The sequence below is a fragment of the Chelonoidis abingdonii genome, chromosome 19 (assembly GCF_003597395.2).
Source record: "Chelonoidis abingdonii isolate Lonesome George chromosome 19, CheloAbing_2.0, whole genome shotgun sequence".
Lineage (NCBI taxonomy): Eukaryota > Metazoa > Chordata > Testudines > Testudinidae > Chelonoidis > Chelonoidis abingdonii.
In genome coordinates, this window is record NC_133787.1 from 34,661,375 (window position 1) to 34,688,864 (window position 27,490).

Below are 27,490 nucleotides of genomic sequence, written 5' to 3' on the forward strand. Positions count from 1 at the left end.
TGACAGCAAAAACATTGAAGGGTAAGGTGTCATGGTCGAGCCAATACGGTGGATTGCTCTTTCCACCGTTCTTGTGTGCTGGTGGTAAAAAGGGTGAATAATCTTTTTCTGACTCTCTTTATAATACTCTGTTTTACACCTCTGAGTAACACAATAGGCTTAATGCAGCGTGCCGAATGACAGGGACAGAAGGCAGATTGCTGCAGCAGAAAGAAGAACATTTAGGCCCAGACCCCTAGAGGTATTTAAGTGCCTACCTCCCATTAATACCTTTGAGAATCTGGGCCTTAAAGTGTTCTCCTCAACTGGTGTAAACTGGGAACGGTGCATTGATTTCAATAAAGCTGTGCTGATTTACACCAGCTGAGGATCTGGCTCTGATGCTCCATCTTTTGGCATCCCGCAGGCAGCATGAAATTATCTCCCTTAAAACAGTCCCTTCTAGGACCAGTGTTTTCCTTGTAAAACAGAGTAGAATTCTGTTTCTCATTTCACTTTTACTGATTATTGAAGAGACTCCTATTTGAAAAGTAGTTTCTCCCCTTCAGTAAGGACCTATGTGTTCCTTCTACAACATTGCGTCAGTGGAACTAGGTCTTTTTACATCAGCTTGGAATCTAGCCCATTGAAAAATATAGTTCTTTGCACCATATTGTTTACCTGCTTCGTTCCAGTAACGAAGATAGTTCAAGAAAGAAGTAATTTGCAAGTGAAATTTGTAATTATAAAATCTTAATACATTTGCTTATCAGTCAGTCCTCCTGTCTGATGATTAATGGAAACAAAAAGCTCACCATATGTTTTATCAGCTTTTTCCGTTCATTAACGGAGTCAAGTAATCTTCAGTGTTTATTGCACTGTATTCATAAGTTTAGGATTGGGGAAAAATATCCTTTATTGAGATAGCACATCTTCTGGAAAACAGGCATTTCCTCATACGGTTCCATTTGCAAGCAAGCAGAAAAATGAACTCTGGAGACACAGAATTTAGAATTTATCTGTTCTAATCCTTGTTCATCTATGTCGGTGAAAGGGACAGAAACATTAGGCTGACTAAAAGACAAGTTATGAAAAGCTCAGGAAAGTTTTTGTTATAATAAAAGTTCATGTTGTTTGTGATAATATGATGCCAGTAATTAGTGTGATCTGGGAAGTTATTGTACTGGCATGGAGATTCCATTAGGACACATTCTCCACTGTCTTACAGCTTGTGTCATCATTTTCAACTGTGCAAGTTGGGTATAAAATGCAACTACTCCATTCTGGAAACACTTTACTTCCACTTTGCACTGCTGCAAGTGGCACGAGGCAATGGAGAATCAGGACCCACTTATGCACTAGAAATAGATATATATTGCAACCTTTCATATATGAGTCACTTTAAGGAGAAGAAAAATACTTTAGACCTAATTTGTTCTTATTAATAAAAGTCACAGTCTGATGACAGATGGTGTTGGTAAATGGTCATGGAAACACTCAAGATAATAACCACTGATTTGTGCCTAACAGTATCTGGTACATAGCTGAACACTAGAACTACTGAGCAAGAATATTTGGAAGATGTTACTTTATTGTCTATATATACAGAACTCTGGCCAACTATGTTAAGTACTAAAGCAGTGATACCCAGACCTCTGTGATTCAGGAGCCAAATTACGGATCAACATTACCCAAAAGAGCCACAGTAGCATGAATTCATTGTTTCATTTACTATTTGTGTATATATAATTCTCCCAGCAAAATGACTGACCAAGTATTCTACAATTGGTTAATTACATAGTAAAAGCATCCTGATTGGTTAATAACTGAACTTGGTTAATAATTAAATCACAGTGTTTTAATATCATGTGCTACAAAGAGCTTCGGGAGACACATTAAAGAGCCACATGTGGCTCCTAAGCCTCAGTCTGAGTATCACTGCACTAAAGTCTTTTTTTTTTTTTTAAAGTAAAATTGCCATGTATGAAGCAGTGGACCTCGTATTAAAGATTTCAAGTACCAACAGGTGCTGTCTGCTTGGTTACATTTTATTACATAGTTATGGAATTTATTAATGGTGATAGATCAGATTATAACTTTCTAAAGAAGTATCCAAAGGGTCTGTTCCAACCTATTGGACGCATGCATTTCCTTACTGCAGGCCATTTGGTTTTGTCATAGATGACCAAATCATGAAAAAATATAATCCAGCCTGACAATTCAGCCTGTCTCCAACCTGACCCCCAACTCTACTTTAAAGTTTGGCTAAGATGCTTCATAGGCTTCCCTCCCATGGTGCTAATGTTCCAGGTCCCAGTTACTGCACCAATCTCTTGGTCCCTGGTGTCAGTCCGAATGGAAATTTCATTCATAAAAGAGGAAGCCCCAGAATGCACTGTATGTGAGAGATTTTTCATGTAGACCAGGCATTGGAACTGAGCAGAGAGACTGGGCACATAACTCACCTGGAGTACCAAAGGTAGAACAAGTTGCTGGGAGTTGGGGTCAATTGGGAGTAGAATGTTAACAGTTGCAAAAGGAGTACGAGTTATCACAGAAAAAGGAAATACAAAAGTTCAGATACTTTTGGGGACTCATCACAACATTTCCAGGCTTATGTTAGCTACCTAGAATCTCTGTTCACTTAGATGTTGAGTATGAATTTTTGCTAGTTATTCTCTCAGCCACAATTCCTCCTCCAAAAGGCCACTAGATCTCATTCATTTTTCACCAAGTCACACTAAAGTGGCCATGGGAGATAGCAGTACATGTATAAAGGATCCTGTACAATGGCCAGCTGGAAGAAGGTTGTATTTTCATAGCGACTCTGCATTAACGAAGAGACCTAAATAAAACTTTTCACACAACACCAGAGCGACAGAATCTAGAGAAATCTGTTTCCTCATAGACACCTTCCTAAATGCATATGCATTTTCAGAATCCATGGATGATATCTTATGAGTGGGGCTTGGTCAAGTGTTGCAAACAGCCATTCAAAATTTGAGTGAATATTTTTGTTTGATAATGTTTGTACATCTTAAAAATCACTATTTGTGAAAAATACATTTGTTTGCAAGAACAATTAGGGAAGCATTGTTCTTCCTACCAATACCCCTCTCTGCTTACATACACAGGTGCCTATGGACAAACAAGTCAGTTCACAGATCATTGTTCTTCATTCTTTGTTCTGCTCATTAAAAAGCTTCAGCCACCCAGAAAAAAAAATGCTATGTAATTTAGGAGACCAATCCTAACACTGCAAAAAATGAATAGAACAAGTGAACAGCATCCATAAGTTGAAAATTTTGTCCACTGTGTGGTAAACTCTTACATACAATGACATAGTAGAAATCAAGATAGATAAATGTTACCTGCCCAGAAACAAAGAATACTATTTTACCTTGTTTTTGTGCTTTGCTTACAGGGAAAACATGCTTGAATCTCCCAAAAGAGAGGCCAGGAAAGATATCAGTGTGTATGTTAAAAATGTTCAATGTTATTCATATATTATTTGACTTAATAGGTCTTTTCCATCTGTAACTTCTGTGATTCTGGTATTAGGCTTGTGCAATAATCTTCCAAGGGAAATAGTGGAAGCTCTATCATTTGAGATATTTGAAACTAGATTGGACAGAACAGTAGCTTACATACAATACAGAAATCCTGCATTGGCAGGGAGCTGGGCTGATTTATCTGGTCTTTCACCTTCTATGACTGATTAGAAAATGAATATTACACAGTACATCTTCACATTTTGTTTTATTTTAATTGAGTGATTAAGAAAAATCACTAGTGTTAGGAGACTGAAACTTTCTATAGTCTATTAGAGAACTTGTTTTCATTTTCATTTCCATGAATATTGTTATGTCTGCATCTGTATTTAAAGATGAGTATCAAGCTTTAAAATAATTTACTGCATTATAATCACAATTCATTATGCACAATTCATTATGAATAAGATTTAGTTGAGGGTGCTTAGTCAGTTTTATTCAGCAGAAATGTATAATTCTCCCTTCATTAATAAAGTTTGAAATAACAATACTGAGTGCACCTAAATTGCTTTGCTTTGCTGTCTGATTCATAATTAAAATATGCAGTATATTCAGGAGTAAATTGTAACAGAATTCATCAGACTATCACACTAATCCCACTGGTGAATTTTTCTGAGTTATATTAAACCCTGTATCCTTAATTATGTATGAATGCTAGTGTGTGGGAAACAAACCTTAGGGTGTACAATGAAGAGAGCTGTTAAGCTGTAGCAGATTCCACGATACTCAACAACATATTAAGCTAACAAAATCTTCCACCAGTGAAGCGTGTGGGAGTTTTGCCAATGAGCTTTTATGCTAATAACAATACATACAATAAAATAAATATAAAAATCATAATGCCCAGCTCTTATATAGAACTTTTCATCAATAGCTTGCAAAGTGATTTACAGAGATCAGTCTCATTATCCCCATTTTATAGATGGAGAAACTGAGGCACAGAGGTGATGCATTCTATCCACTAGGCAACACTGCTCTATGTGCATTTAATTTCAGGTGGAAAAATATTTTTATAATAAAATTCAGAACACTTTTATTTATTTATTTCGTTATGAGACCATTTATATGCAAGTTGTCTAAGCAGGGCCCATAGCAGAATGGCTCCCTTTTTCCAAATGAAAATGGATGTTTTCAAGAAAAAGAGGCCGGTTGCCAAGATAAAATGGTCTTTTCACTGGAAACGTGGAAATTTATATTTTTGATGCACATATAAGTGCACACTGAAATTCGAAGTGCAAACCCACACCGGCAAACATTCCCCTGCAAATTTTTGAAAGGAAAATAAAATTGCGACTTACAAACAGCTATAATTTGTATTAGCACCAGGATATTGGTCTGGTGAGATTTCTGGTACAGCTGCAATGAAATAGAAAAATAAGATCCTTTTGATCTGTCCTGGAACCAGTACAATAGCGTGTGGGTTTTGTTCAAGGAATCCAAATCGAAACTCCAGTAAAGTTCAAAAGCAGGTGAGGGTCTATGATCCCTTTTTTATCCATCTCTAATTAATATCTTGAGAGATCCTTCAGATTGTGTTAATTTCTCACTGCAGCCTTTATATTGTACTCGACAGCTGCCTCCAACCATTTCGCTTCTTCTTTCAGCAGTTGCTGAAGCAGGAGGGGAGCTAGACTGGTCTGTGTGGTATTGCCCTCCATGTGTGGAATCAATAGCTGGCTTGCAGGATGAGGTCTCTTCCAGTCTCCCCAAACATGGAAGCATGAGCAGGAGTTGGAAAGGGAACCCTGTGACCCAGCTATGATCAGCAGCAGGTTGACCTAAGGGACAGAGATAGGGCCTGTGCTTTTAAAGGAATGTGTTGCTATCACTAAGAGTTAAAATCACGGTCCCTACCTTGATAATAGACTGTATTTTTCAATGCTGCTGATTGTTGTTTCTGAGGTTTAGATGAGGGGGAAAAAACAGATCTGAAACTAAGAGCAGCTGAACATCAGGCACCTCAACTATTCTTTTAATTAAGTCTGGTTATGAAATGATATGTACTTGGCAGCAACAACATCCGTTAATTGTAACTGCTTGTACTGAATTCATTACTAGGTTGAATTACACAGGCACTAAATGTTCCTTTCAACACATTTTTTTTTTCTAATAACACAGTGAATCATGAAGGACAATTTCAGTGGAAGCCAGTGCAGCCCAGACCAAGCTATAGGATGAGAGCAATTAAAGATATAAATGTATCTTAAGGCCCTAAGTCGGCAAGCATGGAAACACACGCTTCAGCAGAATCATGTGAGTAATCCCCACTTCCATTCAACAGGTGTATACTTCATTGACTTCAGTAGGACTTAAACATGTGCTTAAGTGATGGATCGAGGCTTAGCTCATTGGGACCTTTGACTGACCATGATATAGCCCCTTGACAAAGGACGCATCAGAAATTAAACTGATACGACCCTTGCCATCAACAAAAAGACAATACACTTCTCCGATTATTTAATTTTTTTAGAACAATTTTTCTAGGCTCATTATGCACTTAATCATGTTGAAATAATTCTTCAACCAATAAAAACTGCTATTTTAAGAAAGAAAATCAGTGGCATTGCCTAATTATATATGTTTCCAGAGAGTACCAATGCTTTAATGTAAATATGTATTTCACAGAGGTATATGCTCTAAAGCAGTGTTTCCCAAACTTGTGACGTCGCTTGTGTAGGGAAAGCCCCTGGTGGGCTGGGCCAGTTTGTTTACCTGCCATGTCCACAGGTCCAGCCAATCATGGCTCCCACTGGCCGCGGTTCGCCGCTCCAGGCCAATGGGAGCTGCTGGAAGCGGCGCGGGCCAAGGGACTTTGATTCAGCAAGGTACTTAAATTTATACTTAACTTTAAGTAAAAGACTAGTCCCATTGAAGCCGATGGAAATGTCTATAGGACAAGTTAATGCACAGCAAGCCAGGGTGTACTGGCCATGTGGACACTGCTACCATGCACCAAAAGTTCCCTCATGTGTTTTGGGCACTACAGTTTCAAACAGCAAAAAGTCAAACACACTAGGGAACTTTTAGGGCCTACGTGGACAGTTACTGTGAGGCATGCTAGCATGCTGTAAATTTATGCCTCAGTTTGCCGAGTACTAACTCATTGTATAGACAAGCCCTAAATGTAAGTACAATGCTAAACTCAGGCGTTAGTTCATAAAGTTAGGCCCCACATTTTAAATTAGGTCCCAATTAATTTAATTCAGAGCATCTAAGAAGATAGAATTGCAAAAGACTATCTAGACCATCTAGATTATCCCATGAGGTAACACTGCAGCTTATTACAGTGTCTAGTGCCTTGACCTTACCGGATCTAAATGTCCAAGTGATGTGTCCACAATTTACTGTAGGAAAACAAACCAAATACCTTTCTGGAAATGTTTCCTGATATTCAACCCAACCCTTTCCTGTTTAATCGTCTCATTCCTAACTACACCCATTGTCCCACCCTAAATAATTCATTTCACTGGTCGATATTTATGCCTTTTGAATATTTAGAGAGTGCTATCATGTCGGCTAGATTTATTTTTAACCTTTCTTACATGGTGACACACCATCACACTCCAAAAAACAGGATGACATTGATTCCTCTCTTTTAGTCACTAAGCTTTTTTTATTCTTTTGTCATTATCTGAGTCGAGTATCTGTAAGAAAAAAGTCTGAAAACTTTCTGTATCTAGTGTGAAATGTTTATAGATGACATTGAAATTGCATTTTAAGCAAAGTCTTTTATGGGATTATGGAAGTCATTTACAGTAGCTGTGCAATTCTTTACTTAGAGATAAATCATGTAACTGCAGAACAAGCTTTAAAAACTTTTATTTAAGCTTGTTGGTGTCCTTGGATATAGATATGTATTGATATCAAGGACTCTTCTATGTGCCAGTTGAGTATTGTAAAAAGGGCAATAATGCATAGCCCTACAAGAATCCATTCTAATGCTTAGCTCCAGGTGTTAATTGCAAAGAACATTGGAAATTCAAAGGCAAACAAAAGAACAATTGTTGTTTAGGCCAGAAAAATTCTTCTTGCTACTCATTCAGTGTTAGGGATTCAGCAGGATAGCCATATGAAATAGACAAAGTTGGACTTTATCCCTAGGTTTATCAATAAGAAGAGAATGGTAGTGCTTAATAAATATCTGTTGTTGAATAACCCCTGACCTTTGACTTCCTTAGTCAACGTGATGAAAGACTAAGTCCACAGTGATGTGTTGTAAGACTGTTTGACTTGGTCAGTTTATTACACCCATTTCAGCAATTGCATTGCACATGGTAAGTCCCCCACGCTGTTGCTTTGCTTTATTCATATACTCAGACATATTTTGCAGCAAGCCTTAGTTTCCTGCGTAAATGTACTTAATCGGTGACGTTGGCGTCTCTGAAATCAAGCTGTCTGTCTCATTGAAGGTATCAGTTTCACCGGAATGATTGGTGTTTTTTATCCTTTTTAGCCGGGACTGTAATCTTTCATGTTGTTTTCTCAACTCTGAATAGGAATGGGAGAAAGTGTGGAATATCGAGGTTGCTGGGAAAGCCATAATTAGAATCCCACTGAGGATGCTACTCAGCGCCACCATCTGGCCTGGGACACTTCTTGGTACCATATCTCCATATCCCACAGTGGTCATTGAGATGATAGCCCACCAGTATGAGGCAGGAATGCTTGTAAATTCAAGGACCTTCCCAGATTCATTCTCAGCCAGATAGACCAGGGGAGAAAACAGGGTGACAGCTACACACAAGAAGAGCAAAAGCAGGCCAAATTCTCGGGTGCACCTTTGAACTGTGAGCCCCAAAGTCTGCAGGCCTAATGAGTGCCTGGCAAGACGCATTACATACAAGATCCTCAAGGCACGTAAGACTCGTAGCACCAGTCCAATCTTCTCCAAATATGAGTTGCTGCTTGGCCTTGCGGCCTCCGCATTTGGCTCGTCATCTACCACTAAGAGGGAAACATAATAGGGTGAAATAGCCAAGAAATCAATGATATTTAGGGGGCCTCTGAAGAAGTGACACTTGCTCTTCGCCTGAATGAATCGGAGGCAGAGCTCCAGCGAGAACCAAGCCACGCAGATGGTCTCGATGACAAAGATGTAATAGCACTTCTGAGAACATTCACCCTAGCGCAAAACAAACAGAAGGTCAAATAAATGAGCAATCTCTGAATTGACATCAGAAATCATTAAAGGAGCAGAAATGTGCATCTTCGTGGGTGTACTAGTATTGGGGGAACACAAACCCAGCAAACAGTTACTTCTGTAGCACCCATGTTACATCCTGTTAAAAAGCTATTCAAGTGAACTGGTGCTATTTTAATTTTATTGCTCTTATGAGTCTGAATGGATGAAATTCAGTTTTGTTCAAAGGCCCAGCGCAAGGCATACGGACTATTTAAGTCCCACTTAAGCCCGGAAAATAGAAATTAATTGAGACTTAAATGGTGCATAAGTCTGCACAGAAGTAAATTTAAGCCTGAGTGAGGGATTATTTTATGGATGTTCTGATCCTCTTTCTGCTCTGTGTGTAAAGTACTATTCAAAGTGTGCTGACTGCACAGATACTAGGTAGTTTGATGGAATGAAGGGAAATAGTTCAGAGATGGAGAAAAACTTGCTCCTAGTTGTGCCCTAATATAAACCACATTTTTCTTTCAGGATATGCAAGTATGCTATAAACATTAAAATCAAAGGAAGATTAAATAAAAAAACACTCATCCAGCACTTGCAACATACCAATGGAGATTTCTGTTCTAAGGTTGAGGTCACATGATACCAGTGCTACTTCTGAGCTGCTACATCAAGACAGCAAAGAATCCTGTGGCACCTTATAGACTAACAGACATTTTGGAGCATGAGCTTTCATGATGCATCTGACGAAGTGGGTATTCACCCACGAAAGCTCATGCTCCAAAAAGTCTGTTAGTCTATAAGGTGCCACAGGATTCTTTGCTGCTTTTACAGATCCAGACTAACACGGCTACCCCTCTGATACTTTACATCAAGACAGTTATACAAACGTCTGCTGCCCTGGGCCGTGATGGATTCACTATTTCCCTTGTCCTGGGCTGAGCCTAAAAATGTTACCTTCCATGACTTGTTCAACCTGAAGGCAAGAGTCAAACACAACTTGTCTCCCAATCTCCTCAGTCACTTAGGAATTGGATAAACTTTAGAAAACACCACGTACATGAGAAACTACATTGGGCACTTCACCTAAGTGATAAGAGAGCCAAATACTGGGTCTGCTGACAATGTCCAGATGATCAGAAAACCATCCAGTGGTCACATTGGATACAGTGCATCAGAGCCTCAGCTCTGTATATAAATCACTATAGTTCCATTGCCTTTGGGTCCACCAGTGTCTATGTAATTAGAAAGAATTCACTGGGCCATAGCAAATTGACACTAAACTGGATAATAATCAGTGTTACTCAGACCCTCAAAGATATTTCCATGAGAGTTAGGGATATGGGTCTGTATTACTCTCTCTCTCTCTTTCTCTCTCTCTCAATAGTACCCCTTATTTGCTCTTGTCTTAAAATCTGTCCCATAGATTAACACATTAAAATCCTGCAGCTTGGGATAGTACATTAATATGAAAGCTGCTCTTGATGTTCGACTAAAACTGAAATGTTCATTTAAATATTGTGAATAAACCTCTGGAAAACCATTATTGTGACAAAGATTCAAAAGACACAGGCATAGGCAATTGCATAATATTTCTACACCAGGATGCTTTGATGTAGTATAGGCCTGATCCAAAGCCCACTGAAGTCAGCAATGGTTTTTGACGCAGGGCCCATACATTTTTCCTTGCTGAATAGATATTTAAAATGAAGGCAGCTCAAATGCATTAGCTGTGCAGTCCTTGGAGGCATAAGAATTCTATTCTTTCCCCATAAATCCAGGATGGTTTCCTATATGAGAACAGGAGTAATGGGTTCGTAAAATACTGTTGTCACCATCAGTTGAAATTTCATGCTGGGATTACACTAATTAGATTGCCAGGGAGGCTGTAATTACGGATCCAGGAGAGCAGCGAGGGAATGCCAGGGAGCAATAATTTCAGCTAATGTTGTTCAGGGGCTTGAAAATGAGACTGAAATATCTGCTGCTCAGGGCTAGATTGTGGCTGCCCTTTTGTGGTGCAGAAAGGCCTCGAGAAAGTCCAAAAAGTCTTGTTTTCCTTTGCACCCGTTGCACAGGGGCCAGCCACAATTGCATGCTTTGTGCTCAAACATAGCTCTCTGGTAAAACCCCTAAAAGATCAGGGAGAGGTAGGAGGGCTATCTGCAGAGAGGATCATGAGCTTTACCTGTCTAATGGTGGCCATGCTTCTTCTGTGGGCCAGTGAGAAAGAGGAGGCACTGAGCCCAATCCCAGAGTGCTCTCAGGGGAGGTGTAGCATGTGAGCCTGTGTTTTAGGGACACAGTCTGGCCAGAGCGGGACAGTGATTCCAAACTTAGGAGCTCACCATGTGGTATGAGTTTGGAGGAAACTTAGAGAGAATAAGATCACAGAACTTTCCTCCCCTGAGCTACCTGCTCTGAGATTGCCCTTGAAGGAGGTATCCTGGTGCTTGGCTCTAGAATAAGCAGTTTGGGTTTTATCTCTAGCTTCAAGATTTAGTCTTGAAAGCAAGAACCTCAGAAGATAATGAGGAATCTGCACCCTTTGTTTTATTCATAGGGGATCAGATTTTAGCCTCATTGAATTCAGTGCCATGGACTTCAATGGGCTGCGCATTATGTTTGGAGAGTTTGCTGACTTAGCTTGAAGTAATTGCTTATAATCAGCAAAGTATGCAGAGTTCTCTTTTTCCAAGATGGAAATTATTCTTTCAGCACAGCCTGTACTTTGTCTGCCTGTGGTCACTCCAATGACTTGTGAATTATTCATTATTTTCAGGCGTGATTTAAAATTTTTGCTAGCTGGGCTGAATTACAAGTACATCAGCTACTTCATTTAGCTTTGTACATTTGGCTTATGTGCCAAGTGGAGGAATATTACCTAAGATACAATAACGCCTTCCAGCAGGGTGCTTGTTTTGAGATCTCACATCTCTTTGTCAGGCCCCTCAGCCTTCATGAGTCTCCTCTACCAGTAAACCACAGGAAAAGAAGTTTTTTTGCCAAGAATTTTAGCCATAAAACAAAATGGTCTGAGCTACCTCCAGAATTGAGAGGTGAAATTTTCAGGTACAATTTCTTCAGAACTGATTAGTTTATTTCACCCACACCTCTCCCCCTCACTACTTCAGCCCACCAGAGATAGATAGCTTACATTTGCTTCCTTCCTTTGGAAGCTGAACAATCATCTTCCCAAATGCACTATTGCCAATTTCAGTGGGAAATAACCTTCTACTTGGACATACTAGGAAATCTTACTCTGCTTTTTTTATTTCTGCCACTACTTATCTGAGATTGATCTGACATAAAACTTTCTCTTGAGCAGAACAAAAAAAAAAACAGACAAATAATATATAAAATAATAAAAACTCCACAGTCTCCATCACTATGGTGGAACCTCTCCTTTCCCTGCTTCAAACAGACTATTGAAATAAAAGATTTATTGTTTACTTATTCAGCCAATTTATATAGTATATCTGCAAAAGACAACCACCTCTAGGCAAATGCTCAAAAATATTAAAATACATACACATTATATACTTCCTGAAAATAAAATCTATCTAGTTGGCTATCTAGAAACACAGGATGAAACCCTGGACCTATTGAAGTCAATAAGAACACTCCCATTAACTTCAATGGGAAAATAATTTCACCCAGGGACTCCATATGTGTGTTTTATATATTAGGGTTTTTTATATATATTAGCCAATATATATATATATTATGTTTTGTATATAATATTCCTCCCTACCATCAATCTTTCTAGAGTTCAGTAGGTGACGGTCCTGTTCCTGAGCTTCTCATTAGAACAAAACTAACATCCAAACTCTAAAGCAGCAAATGTCAGAGGAAAAAAATTAGGAATTGAGTATGAAAGCCAGTTTCTCAAAGTATCTCATATTCTGCTTATGATTGTTACCCAGAGTGCATGGAAAATGGCACATCCCAAAGGTCCTGCACTATGAAACAATAAAATGTGCACAGATATGAGTCTCCTGCAGTAGATTAAGTAAAATGTCAGTTGTCTGGTAGCACGGGACAAGGGAAAAGATAAATTCCTAGTTTCCCCAGTGCTTTGCAGGGCACTGTTGAAAAAAAGTTAAAAAATATACTTCCAATATGTACAGTTAATGAACATCCCCATAGATAAGGAGAGACAGAATTATAATAGAAAATGCTAAAATAATAAACAGGAGTTTTGGAAGTGTTATAAACTCTCCTGCTTCAGAGCACAAACCGAACTCTAACTAATGGGGATTAAGAAGAATTTTTTTCTATGGGCAGGTTATTCTATAACTGCCCACTGCCCACTTCTTACACATTCCTCTGAAGCATCAGGTACTGGCTTTGTTGGCGATGGGCTACTGGACTAAATCAAACACTGGTCTGACCAGATGACAAGCATTTGTGCAGCAGAGTGACTGTGTGTAATGTATGGAGGAGCAGCTTCCTAATTCCACATGAAATCGTCATTCCTTGCAGTTTCTTTATGTTAAAGAATAGAAGATTTCACTTGTTACATTATTTATCATGGCCACCAATTTCTTTGTTTTGTGACAAGGTAGAAAGATGTTTCACAAGCCCAGTATCTAAAGGGTTAACCCAGACCCTTGCCTGTTACATGGGTGTTCAGGGTGGGGCTAGGAAGGTGAGGAGAAAGTGGTGATGGCAAAAGAGTTGAGAAACTGGATGGGTCTTTAGCAATTGAGGCCTCCTGTTCTGAGTAGTTGAGTGGCCTGAGAAAAGAGACTGAAACTCTGCTGCTGGTGAGAGCAGTATTTTTTTCTTGGCTGGTGGTTTTATCCATCAACTTACATTTTTATTCAGAACTTCTTCTCTTAAGAACACAAGAACGGCCATAATGAGTCAACCCAATGGGCCATCTAGCCCAGTATTCCGTCGTCCGACAGTCACCAGTGCCAGATTCTTGAGAGGGAATGAACAAAACAGGTGATCTATCCCCTGTTGTTGGAGTCCCAGATTCTGGCAGATGGAGGTTTAGAGGCTCTCTGAGTAAGGTTGCATCCCTGGCCATCTTGGCTAATAATCATTGATGGACTTATCTAATTCTTTTTTTGAACCCAGTTATACTTTTGTCCTTCACAACATCCTGGGGCAATGAGTTCTACAAATTGACTGTGTGTTGGGTGAAGAAGTACTTCCTTTTGTTTGTTTTAAACTTGTTGCCTGTTAATTTCATTGGGTGACCCTTGGTTCTTTTGTTATGTGAAGGGGTAATACTTCCTTATTCACTTTCTCCACACCATTCATGGTTTTATAGACTTCTATTGTATCGTCCTTAGTTGTCTCTTTTCTAGGCTAACTATTTCCAGTCTTTTTAATCTCTGCTTGTATGGAAGCATTTCTATACGTCTAATCATTTTGTTGCCCTTATCCACACCTTTTCTAATATATCTTTTTTGAGATGGGGCAGCCAGAACTGCATGCAGTATTCATGGTGTGGCTGTACCATGGATTTATACAGTGGCATTATGATATTTTCTGTTTTATTATCTATTCTTTTCCTCATGGTTCCTAACATTTTGTTAACTTTTTAAACTGCTACTGCACATTGAGCAGATATTTTCAGAGAACAATCCATGATGACTATAAAATCTCTTTCTTGAGTAGTAACAGCTAATTTAGACCCCATAGTTATGTATGTATAGTTGGGATTATTTTTCCAGCGTGCACAACTTTGCACTTATGAACATCAAATTCCATTTGCCATTTTGTTACCCAGTTTAGTGAGATTCTTTTGTAGTGCTTTGCAGTCAGCTTTGGACTTAATTCCGCTGAGTAATTTTGTTTCATCTGCAAATTTTGCCACCTCACTGTTCATCCCCTTTTCCGGATCATTTATGAATATATTGTACAGCACAGGTCCCAGTACAGAGCCTGGAGAGACCCGGCTATTCACCTTTCACTATTGTGAAAACTGACTATCCAATCCTAGCCTTTTGTTCCTTTCTTTCAACCAGTTACAGATCCGTAAGAGGAACTTCCCTCTTTCCCATGGCAGCTTAGTTTTCTTAAAAGCCTTTGGTGAGGGACCTGGTCAAAGCCTTTCTGAATGTCCAAGTACATTACATAAGTGGCTGATTTTTTCCCGTGTCTATAAAGCTTGATTGGAGACTTCTTCAATTTTATTATGATCTTCCACCATAGAGAAAGAGCTGCATGATGTTATACAAGAGAAGGACTGGCAAAGCGTATGACAATCTATTACTATATTACTTTTCTCCCTTAGTCTTGGATACTTTAAGTTGGAGGAGAAGCGCTAAGAACTCCTGATGGTCTCTAAAAATCCTATGATAATCTCTTTGTCTATGTTTCTTTGATTCTTTTCTGAGGTTTTAATTAGTTAGAAGGGTCGCTGACAGTATTTTTATTTTCACTTGCACAAGTTCTCTTCTGTTATTATTCCATGCTGGTCTGGCCTTCCATGCTGGCCAGTGGCCACGACCTCTTTCGCGTGACATACACTGATCTAATTTTGAACACTGCTCTTCTTTTTAGTAACAAGCTTGGAGCAGTTTGTGTTGCATCAGTGGTATGATATTCTGCCTTTTTAATTATGTTCACGCCATATGAAAACTTAATTGGTGTAGTCGGGCTTTTCAGTGAGGGAATAGTGTTTACAATTTAATTGCTATAGGAAAACTTTGCTACTCTGGTGAGTGGCTTTACTGCAACTGTAGTTACAATTCACCTTGTCTGTTCAAAGGGACATAGAGTGCACCACCATGTCAGCAAACCTAAGAAGACTATACCAGGCCAGGACAGAAAATGAATATTGATAATGGACTTCAACTGAGTGAAGGGCCTCAAACGAGAGGCAGATTTACAGAAGATATCCTGGTTATCACTAATAGTTTTTGTGCTTAATGAAGTGGGGTGAAATGAGCCACTTGCAAGACAAAATATATAAGACTAATTTCTGATTTTCTGAAGTACAAGAAGAACAAATCTCTATTATTTTCCTACCTCCCTCCTTCTTTTGTTATCCCATCAGCCTAGATCATGTTGAGGACAGTGTTTTTAGGGGGTTTAAGCAATGAACACCTGACCAGGCATATATTTTCAGATATCACATGAGCCAGGATGTACTATTACTTGTAGAGTATTTTGGTAGCATATGCTGGTGTGTGGGTTATTTCCACCCTTACAGAATTTTCCAAGTAGGGTGGCCACTTGTGAAAACTGGACACTGAGCACCAGAACCACCCCAGCCCCTTGCTCCGCCTCTTCCCCTGAGGCCTTGCCCCGGTCCTCTTTCCTCCTCCACCCCCCAGTCACTCATTGCTCTCTTCACCACCCGCCCCCTGCCAGCTGAGCAGGGTTCTAGGAGTGAAGGGGTGAGTGGGGCAGGAAGGGACAGGGAGAGGTGCACTCCAGGGGTGGAGAAGGTGTGAGTGGAGCAGAGCGGGGGAAAGGCAGGACAGGGGAATTGCCAGTACCTTTCTCCCATGGAGCTGTTGCTGAGTGTTCCTCCAGGCTCCAGCAGCAAGAGCTGCTCTTTCCATCCCCCGGTATTAGAGGCCAGTAACTACATTTTTATTGTGCTGACACTGCCAGGTTCCCTTTTTGACCGGACATTCCGGTTGAAAGGGCATGTGCTCTTAACATGGGCTGCTAGAATATGGGCCTCAGTGACCCTATTTCCAAGCCATATATTGGAGATTCAAATCTTGTATTACAGAATGTATACAAATAGCTTAATCAAGGCTTCGAAACTGTGACCTGTATTGTACCTACAAAGAAGATTTACATTATTATCATTTTAGAATCCAAAGAGCCTCGAGTGCTTTACAAAGAATGAATTAATTGGAATGGTCAGTGAGGTAAATATTGTTATTCCACTTTTACAGACAGGGATATGGGCAGTGGCAGTGGCAGAGCCAGAACTTGAACCCAGAACTCTCACCATCCACACAGATGATGTAGGTATCAGACCTGTCCCTCCTCAGTTAATACAGTTATTAGTATTCCACAGAGTTATAGGGCCCTGCATTTCGTGAAATGCTGTAGGGACAAGATTCATTAGTATCCTGCAGGATACCATAATCCAACACACGTGCTTTGAAATAGCACAAAATCAGTGGTGCGTGAACCCAGAGGAGTTTGTGTTTGACTGTTCATAGTAGCCCAAATTCAAATTTGTACTGAATCATATGGGGGTCTGCCTGGATTAGTGTATTAGAAAATGGTTGCCTTGCTTTGCAGCATGTTCTTTTAACATGGGTTGCTAGAATATGGTCCCTGGCAACTGATCAACATAGAACTGCAGTGTGGTGAAGCAAGGTCACAGCTCAAACATCTGCTAAATGTATCTTGGCACAAGCAGATTTTGTTTGGCAGATTCAAATGTGGCCTATTACTGCCCATTTCCTCCCTCAGCCTTACACACAATTACATGGATTGAGGTCAGTGTCCACTAAGACACCGACAGATGGGAGCAGACAGCATTGTTGCTGTACGGTATTAGAGTTATAGTAGAACAGAACATGCCTTCTGCCTCCTTGCACAGACAGATCGTTATCCTAGCAGGGCTGCTCATGTTTTCATTTGCGCAGCACTGTGGTGCATGCAGATGGAAATTATTCAGGCCTGTATTTAGAGGAGTTTAAAGTATAACTTTCGTAAGCAACAATAGGAACTTGCCACCTCGTTTCCCCAGGCAACTTGCTTCTTGGGCCAGATTCAACATCACCATCCAAACCCTGTGCCCTCTCAGACAGCACAAAGGGCTGGATTCTGGCATAACTTGACAGCAGAGTATTCCCCAGGTGGAGTGGAACTTTCCCAGTAGGATAAAGCTTGAAAAATCAGCTTCTGCACCAGGTGTTCCAGCAACCTGCGTGTAAGGGACATATCAGAGGAAGGAAGTATGTTGTGTGTGGAAAGAGATGGACCAGGACTCTGGCCTGCTCTGCCAATCCTTCAGTGGTGTAAGGACCATTAGGGAACATATATCAATGGCATATATTATAGCAGCCCCTAAATTGCTCTAGTTCATGCCAGGATTGGGCCATTGCAGAATTAGAGAGCCATAACCAGGCCCATTCCGCTCCCCTTCTCCATGCGCTAAGCAGAGCTCAGATGCAGGGGAGAACTGAGACCTTTTGACTGGGAAATCAGAATTTGGAAATTCAGCATGTGCACCATTCTGATTCTGTTCCTGATCTGGAGCAGCAGGAATCTGACTGCACTGCTGCAGGTACTGCTGAGTCACCATGCCTGCATTGCTGTTATTGTTTGAATAATTTAACTATGCTCCGTTAAATCAAACCATAGACTGGGAGAACTTGAAAACTCCCTGTTATGGATCACTCAGGCACTTGAATTTATGGTTACAGTGCTGATGCGGTGAAATGAAAAGCTTGACTGCCTGTGGAAAGAAAGACTATAATCTGATTTGCAGGACCACTAGCCATTAAAACATTGTGTACTCTAATCACACAGTTATATCTCACCCAACTCAGCTTGAAAAAAAAAATCCAGACATCTGAATGTCCAATACATTAAGGTAATATAGATAATAAAGATAGTGTTAATATTGGGTTTGTAGTAACATGGGCATTAGCAAATGAATTAAAATATTATGTTTACATCTTTACACAGTATGCTGTGTCTTTTATTGGGAACAAAACATTAAAATTGAAAAGTAATACTTTATTATTTTATATTAATATATAATCTTTGTTATGGTATTTTGTTTCTATATTATTGTATTCATGATCTTTATTATGTTACATTAACTAATTTATAATCTTGAGTCCTGAGAGTTACTTTCAGGCATAGTGCTCACTAATGTAGGACTCACTCAGTAACAGAAGAAGGATGGTTCAGTGGTTAGGACACAAGCATAGGTCTTGAGAGACTTGGATTCAATCCCCTGCTTTGCTGTACACTTCCTGTATAACTTTAGGCAAGTCACTTATGCATGGAAACACTGAGTCCCCCCAGCTGTTCAGTGGACCTATGATATCACTGCTCATAGCTTGTAGAGTAGAAGGATAAAGATGTTAAAAGTTTGCAGTGTTCAGACACTATGGTGACTGGGGGGCATACGAGTACCTAAGAAAGATCATGACTTGAAGGAGTGATGCTGACTTACACCAGCTGAAGGTTGGCCCTTCTGTTTCTGAGCCCAGAACATGAAGGAGGGGTGGTAGCTATGCAGGAATTATTGCATTTCAAGGAGCAAGTTTAGTGGAATTCACTTTTTAAATGTGAGAAGCAGCATGGTCAAGTGGATCAAGGCCTGGAGTGGGACTCAGGGGATTTCTGTCTGACCTTGGACAAGTCACTTTCTCCCCAGCATTTCTCCTCCTACCTCTTGTCTACTTAGATTGTCAGTTCTTCAGCATAGTGGTTGTCTCTTATTATACGTTTCTGCAGTGCCCTCTGGCTTGGGGGCATTTATGCTGCACAACTTGGGGAAAGGCAGACTACCTTGGAGTAAGCTTGGACTCCACATCAAGGGCCATAGAACTAGGTTGGAGCCCATGCGTGGGGGCTGTGTTGCCTGCTTTTGTTAACTTTAGTTTTCTTTTCTGAGGAAAAGGCTTTGTTGCATCTTTTCTGCTTAGTCATCCCATAACATGACACCAATTTTAAGGGTTCAGTAAAAAATCTCCCCCAGCTCTTCAAAAGAAACTTCCACTGGTGTCCAGTTCAAAGCAGATCCTTTCCCTAATCAAGAACTTCTGTGGTGGTTGGATTCCATTGTAGTCACCTCCTTTATCTTTAGATTATCTACACTTTAACTCTGCAGCCTGCTGAAAGCTGTGCAATGACCATTTTGGTGACTTTTCTGGCTCTCAGGTCTTTGGGTCTGAATTGTAACCCTGGAGCAGAAACCTTTACCTGTCTATAATGGATTGAGCTAATCCCCTTTATCTGAACACCCACTGCTCACTTGAGAAATTTTGAATCTGGATTTTATGGGTCATGTCTGCCTGCTCTACATCTACTTATGTGCAGCAAGATTCTCTCTCTTCCCAACATTTGTAACGAAGTGCCACATCTACACCTGTGCACCTCCGTTGTTGGGATTATTTCATTCTGTACATTCATAGATGACATTATGGGACAATTTTCCAGAAGCCTGTATGGTCAAAGTGCATATAAACATACACATATTTGCATGCCTGCGAGTGCCTTTTCCATAACTGCATGTGCACTTGTATTAACTGTTTGCACAAATGATCCAATTTGTCATTGGCCCATTTTATACTCTTTCTTCTGATTATAAATTAAGACCAAATGTGACAGCTGCCATCATGCCCAATAAACCATGGGTTTAGCCAGGAACCTTGAGTCTAGAGCAATAAGCTTGTGTCTCTACTTCTTGAGCTAAAGGTCCAGTTCTCTGTAGCTGTGGGCTGTAACAGACTCATATCCTTTGTGGTTTGGGTACACTGGGGGACTTGTAACACTAACCAGTGGGTTACATAAAGTATATACAAATTATATGTCCTTCTCTTCATGTCTTTCATATTTCCAAGGTTCCTATACTGGGTGTCTAAGTGTTGCTTGAAATGCCCATGGGAATTTACATGGCATTCCTTGTTCTTGTGGGCAAGCCCTAACATAGAATGAATCGGGGTCTTCATTTTGGCCATGCCTCAGAAGCGGGTTACAGGAAACACGGGCTCATAATTTTCTCTTCCTCATCTACCTTTAAGTGGGATCTGTGCCTTTATGACAGTCCTCCCTCCCCGCCCCGTTGCTATCATTTCTGGAGAAATGGCCACCTTCCTTCCTTCCCTCTCTCCTGTTACTATGGCAACTGGGCTTCCCTGATGCAGATGCTTGTTACTTGGCCGAGTGCCACATCTCTCAGCAGAGCCTGAGTTTTCGCTTTCCCTTTGGTGACAAGTTGTTCCGTTTGCTCTTCTTCTGCTTGCCCAGGCAGCCCTTTCCTGGGATACTTAGCTAGACCGAGAAGGGAATGTTACCGCAGAGCATGGAGTGTTGAGACAGCCAAACCCTCCAACTGAAGTTGAGCTCACCTTGTATTATTCTCCCTTGTCTTTTTGCTTCCTTCCTTCCTCAGGCACTGGAGAGCAGCCAATTCTGACACTATGGAGTGTGGCTGGGATGCTGAAAGGAGCCCGGAAAAAGACATGTGGCAACAGAGGTAAAATCTTTCTTATTGGTATGTTGGGAGCAATACACCTTCCTTCCTGGGTTAGCGATGTGGGGGAGTTGACCCTTACAATACCTTTCAGCAAAGCTCCAGTCAGAGGTGGGTCCAAGGCAAAACCCCAGAACTGAACATCGCTCAACTTTGAACTGTTCTGAATTCAGATCTGGATCTGAATATTGCTACTGGTTAACACCAGAAACCTGATTCAAAGAGCTGCACTCATGTAGTCAGTGGATAGAAGCAACTCACGGACCTTTGTGTCTAGTCCAAGCAGCAAGAATTTCACATTCTGAATACTCATCTGAAGCTGCTGGTGAACATGTCCCAGGCTAGGCATCCTTTGCCAAAGTCACATGGGGAATATTTTTAATAACTAATACATTCAAGAAAATTGTAGTTTATGGGTGGATGAGACACAGCGACAACCAAGAAGCTACTTTTTTTGAATACATTACTTACTATGAGCTACTTGCCAAGCTCTAGCTAAGATACTGTCCCCCAGAAAGGAGACCTTCGGTGTTGCAGCACTTTAGGCATAATAGGGTCACTTCACAGCCTCATAGAAATGACAGAGGGAAAATGCTTATGAGGTCATGTAGTCTATCCCTCCACAAGCCAGGCCAATTCACCACCATATATTCTCAGGTGCTTTGCCAATCTTGGATTAAATTGATTCAAACAATGGAATTTTTATAACTTTATCCATGGTCCCTGGAATGCTATTACACAGTCTAATAGATTCTGATATTGAGACAGAGGGCATGTCTACACATGAAATGCTGCAGTGCTTGAATGTAGGCACTATTTACACTGACGAGAGGCGTTCTCCTGTCAGCGTAGGTAATCCACCTCTCCGAGAGGCTGTAGCTAGGTTGATGAGAAGAATTCTTCCATTGACCTAGCACTGTCTACATTGAGGACTATGTTTGTATAGCTAAATCTTTCAGGGTGTGGATTTTTCTAAGAGACATAGTTCTACCGATGGAAGTTCCCAATGTAGACCAGCCCTAACTTTATACTTTGCTCAACTTCACCCCATTACTCCCACTTCCCCTGCAGACTCTTTCTCAAATACTGCAGCATCTATGACTAGATAGAATTCTATGAGTCTATATTATTAATCTCTTAATCCCAACTTTTTAAAGTGTCTACACTTTAAAAACCTGCCTATATATAAAAAAAACCTATGCTAATTAACACAGCTCTATTTTATAAAACACTCTGGCTGCAATGAGGCTACTACATCTTACTACCAGCTGCATTTGTACCCCTATGCTCAAAATTCTTCCCTTCTAAAGATAGGGTTAATTTTAAAAAATGCAGCAAATTAGACCTAGTTGAGATCTGATATACCAATTGTGTGTTTCTTGTTTTTCTTTAAAAATACTTAGACAAGAGTTCTCTTGTTTACATTTTAAATTTGAGATAAAATATGCATCATGCTCTATTTTAGGAACAAAGTTAATAGGATGCAATATTTCCCATAGAAGTCTTCATGTTCATTTGCTTATAACCATAAAAACATACTCTGTATTTAAAGCTGCATCTGGGAAAAGGCACTGAAACATCTTCACAATTTTTACTTCAAAATGCAATAGCTTTGGGAGGCTATTAGATACTCGGAGATATTACTGAAGGGATTCAAACTTTTTCTATAAATGTAAGTAGAAATTCAAGGTTATATAGAATAGGAAATGATCTCTTTGAAACTCAGTCTTCTGTGCAATCCTTAGCTTTATTGAAAGATATCAAATATCATGACATATCTTTGATGTGACTGCATTCTGTGCCCTACTGAATTGCTACTTGGACAATAAAATGCACACAGCATATTGTGCAATAAATGTGGAAATGGTTTCATTAAGCCATGCACAATAAACTGATGAGAAACTTGTCATCTATGGCATCAATGGGAAAAAGTGAATATGGCTTTTTTTATTTAATCTTGGTGTCAGTATTTCGAAAAATGTCACATTATTTTCAAAATCAGTTTGTGGAATACAGCTTGGGGAAGAATCCACTGGTAGTTTGAATGTAATTATACCTAAAATCACATTACATTTTAACTCTATCTCTTTCCTTATTAGAATGACAGATCCTTATAACATTGAAAGTTTCTCCCACATATGATATAAGTTTGATTTATTTGTCCTGAATTATTTTGGGAGATGTGTTTGGAGAGGGTTTATACGTACTTAATGGGTTAAAATTTCAGCCACCCTTTAAGAATGTTTCTGCAATTTTTGTATGCGTCCAAATGCAGGGTATTACACAGACACAAAACTTGTGCATCCATTTTGAAGGCAAATTTTCAAACTCCACTCCTGTGGTTGTGTGTGTGTGTTTGTTTGTTTGTTGTTTGTTTGTTTCTCATAATGTGTTATCATTGTACAAAATGTAACACAATATTATTCTGGAAAAATTATTTCAAGTCTCCTAAAATAATAACTACATCAGAGTTGCTCTGGTTATCACAACAGAAGACAACTTGCTATTTTTAAAAATGAAGATGCCAGTGGAAAATATTTCTTTCACTAAGTCCATTTGAAATATTGCAGATAACCAGAGTGATCCTATGGTAGGATAAAGCATGGGATAGATGAAACTGTGCTATGACTGAGTGTGTAAGTCTCACTGCTAACAGCAAATAAAATAACTTTTGCTAACAACTCTTTCCTAAACTGTGGGTGAGGGAGGGGGGATGCTGTGTTACAATGCTGGATGCTCGGTATTTGCTAACTGCAGGAGCAGTTGTAGAATCTTAATTCTTTGATTCCATTCAGAAAGCCTTTTCTGTATCTCTGTCTGGCAAGCAATACAAAATTTTGTTTAATTCTTTGTGACTGAATATGGCTTTGAAACTGATACAAAGTCAGTTTCAGAAGTTATTTCTATTTATAATAATATACACTGACAAATTCTGATATTATTTCCTGAAGATTTTCTCAGAGGATTATTTTGTATCTTTCTGTGATGTATGTTTAACAATGAGAGGTTTGCTTCTTATAACACTATAGTAGGTTTATAGAGGGTTGGAATACTAGTTAAAAGGGGACTTACCCTGTCTTCTTCGGCTCTTAAGTCCGGCATTGTGCTAACGCAAAGGCTTATAGCTGTGGTGGCCACAAAGAGGATGGACAGACAAGCAAAGACTTTTCCTGGGAGTCCTGACTGGGGATTTTCAACCATATCCCTGAGTTTATTCATAAATTGTCCAAATTGTGTTTCCTTAACCAAGACACATGTGGTCTCCTTACTCATTTGCATCTCTTCCTCCTTGTGCATCTCTGCCAACTCCTGCAGTTTTTGAAACAGTTTTTGGAAGCAGCATTTCTCCAAGTTGGATTCCTCAATTCCCCAGTATCTCAGCTCCTCCTGGAATGACAAGGCACACATGTCTCGGAAGAGCATCAGCTTCCCTGCTGCTAGAAAGCTGACAATCATCCCAAAAGCGTTGGGATTCCGGTCGAAGAAAAACTCATGGGTGTCTTCATCATAATCATCACACAGCTGAATAATTTCATCGTAGCTGCTGCAAAACTTTAGCTTGCTTAGCCGAGTCAGTGGGAATTCGTCTAAAGTGCTCCAAGGCAGCAGGTATTTGATTCCCCCAACATTTATTATGATCTCCCTCTTCACATCAACTGTACAGAGCTGATCAGGGTGGTAAATCCTCCTTGCCCTTTGATAGTGGACCCCTTTGACAGAAGGGGTGTCAACAGAGATAGGGAACAGATGGGTCAAGGAACTACAAGAACCGTAGCTAATGTTACTATAGTCCTGGTTGCTGCCTCCCGAGACAATAGGCATTTCTGAGAGTTCTCACTGGGACATCCGAAATGGTATCAGAGCAGGGTTAACTCTTCACCCAAAAGATGGGGGTAGAGGAAAGAAACATAGTAAAGGTTATTATGAGTTAAAAGGCATCACAGGCTACTTCCCTAAGACATTCACAAAGTGTGTGTGTGTGTGTATAAGTCATACTGTGCCTCTTTTTGAAATCTGCAGCCTGTGAATCCTCTGTCATTAATTTTCTGGTAACATACACAGAAACAGAAAAATGAAGCCTCATTCATAATTATTGCAGAGCGCTGGATGACTGCAAGTCATAAAGTGAACAGATCAGACTCTTCCGTTTGAAGCTCATTTTTGTCACAAGCACATCTTTGTATTTGCTAGCACATGCTTGTCTCATGCCTCTGCTATTTCTACAAACACTTAAATATGTACCAGCTAAACAAAGCTGCTTAATACTTATTAAAATTAGACTGGTCAATTTCCCATCATCAGAGGAATGCATAGTTCTTAATTGTTTTATCCTGAAATGTACACAGATTGAAATTCCTCCTTCTCCTTTTCATTACACTCTCTCCTTACCAACCTCTCCTGAGTGTTTGTAAAGTACTTTGAAGATGGAAAGTGCTATATAAAAGATGAGTAGCTTTATTTAATCGCTGCTGTTCATTGCAAATTATTGAGATAACATAAGTAAGATTTGCCCAGCCAGAAAAAACTTTGGAGTATGAACAGTACCAGAGAGCAAAATATTCTCCCAGTTTATGGGCTGATTTATATAGATTCCTCAGTAAAGATCAAAACCCTCTTTTTGCCCTTAATCTGTAACAATTGTTAGCAACTAATCTCCCCAACCCACCACCACCACCACAATCTCAAAGCAACTTCCCCAAAGTTACTTACCACCCTGACACAGGCTGTTTCCTGGTATCCTGCTCCCTTGCACACATGCTGCAAACTGAAGGCTCTCCTCTGGTACCAGTTAGCAGAGAGACTTGGGCATATTTTAAGAGTAGTGATTACATGGAGAATCTCTATTACACTCAGTAAATCTCAGTTCCTCTCCTCTCCCTCCCCCTCTCTCACTCTATCCCCTGTGGAGGGAATATATTCATATATTGTCCACCAGTCCCTTTGCAAAGGGGCATCCTCACAGGCTATCAGAGACTCAGGCGGCAGCTTCTTATCTCGACTCCTGGGGTGTCATGGTGAAATGAACTGAGGGAGAACTGGTGGAGCCTGCCCTCTTCCCCATCTATCCTCTGCTTCCCTTGGAGATTGTCAGTGTGGTCCTGAAAGAGCAGGGAGGGAGAAGGAGGAAGGGCTTAGAAATAATCTCTCCAGCATCCATCCATCCATCCAGCAGGCAGCAACAGCAGCAACTCAGTAGCAGTCTGCAGTGAAAGAGGCATCCCCTGTAATCATGCGCAGTAATAAATACATTCTGGCAAACAGAGTTAATAAAACAACCCCTGTCCCCATTAACACCTGCCACCTATATGAATCTTCAGAGAGTTGTTTGCTTTGGAGACACCAGCTGAGTACTTTGGGAGGAGCTTCCATTCACAGCACCGCTGGCCATCTTCTGAAATAGGGACTCGCTAATGGGATTTTATGGGGAAAGGTAAGTTGCTTGCTTGCTTGCTTGCTGAGGATGGATCCCACCACCCTTCTGGTTGCTGGGAGAAGACATTCCTCAGCTCAGTGGGTATCTCCACCCACCTGCCCCCGAGACCAGGGAGTGGGGTCTGAGCCTTCCATTTCTCACAGAGTTGTCCAGAAGACTCTCTACCCTCCCTGCCTTTTGTAGGGGGCTTGGGCTTTCTCATCGCTTCATTACACAAGCAGTTGGGGCAAGAGGTTATTCCATATATTCCTTCTCTCCCTCTCTTCCACATGTGATCAAGGGGGATTGGGTATAGGTGGTGGCTGCAATGCTAGTGGGTCTTTGGGCTGAATGATGGGGGTGTTAGAAAGGAGGCATGGATTAGAACGGTATTCCACTCATTGTGCCACAGTAGAATCAATGAGCTGATCAGCAGATCCCCAGCGGCTCATGCTCCCAAATGGTGAGCTAACTTTGCCCAGGCAGTAGCCTTAGGATGTATAGTACCTGAGTTGTCCAAAGTCACAGAACTCAGATCCTGAGCTGGATTTTAACACAGGCTGTTCAGATCCAAAGGTTTTGTTTGGCCCATTGCATGGATAAGGGCTACTTGCAAAAGTGTTCCTTAGAGTTTGGATTTCATTGGCGCTTGGGTTTTGGTTTGAGTGCCTCTCTCATTCACACGGTCAATGTACTGTGCACTTTGACCCAGATTTTCAGAGGTATGGTGTCTCCTAACTTCCACTGAAATCAAGCCTTAATATCTTTGAGGATCTGGGCCTTTGTCCCCTGGGCTCATTTTGCCCCACTTCCACACTTAACTTTTGGAGAAATCACCCACCACCGACTTGCAGCCCCTTTGACGAAGAACGAGGCAGCTGTTGGTCAATGTATAGATATGCTCTGGCACCGTTTAGGACAGGAAGGCTTCTAGTTCTAATTGGACACTTTGGCACATCTCCTTTGGTCCACAGGGTGCCCAGATGATGAACTTCTTATCAAGCTCCAGCACTGGACTTTACACACAGGTACTAATTATGCCATCTACTGAGAAGACAAGATAGATGCCTTTAGGCAACAGAGTCCTGGGAGTGTAGCTCAAAATCACTTAAATCCTATGACGTTAATAAATGTAGCTGTTCACTCTTCATATCAGCCATTCCCATGGATTTCTGTGCAAAGAAAAAAACAATCCTATTCTAATTAACTTTGGATAAATTATTTCATAAAATGGCAGATCAATCAGCATTGTGGCGTTACCTCAGGGCCTC

At 40.5% G+C, this 27,490-nt stretch overlaps 1 protein-coding gene across 1 annotated transcript; it reads right to left on the reverse strand.

Annotated features, from left to right (window-relative positions):
• Positions 1-7,292: 7,292 nt before the first annotated feature.
• KCNG4 (potassium voltage-gated channel modifier subfamily G member 4) lies at positions 7,293-25,637 on the reverse strand. Its single transcript, XM_032777576.2, has 3 exons — positions 25,517-25,637; positions 23,879-24,680; positions 7,293-8,652 (listed from the first exon to the last, which is right to left on the reverse strand). The coding sequence occupies exons 2-3, from the start codon at positions 24,626-24,628 to the stop codon at positions 7,867-7,869; spliced, it is 1,536 nt and encodes a 511-aa protein (XP_032633467.1). The 5' UTR covers positions 24,629-24,680; positions 25,517-25,637; the 3' UTR covers positions 7,293-7,866.
• Between the last annotated feature and the right edge of the window lie 1,853 nt (positions 25,638-27,490).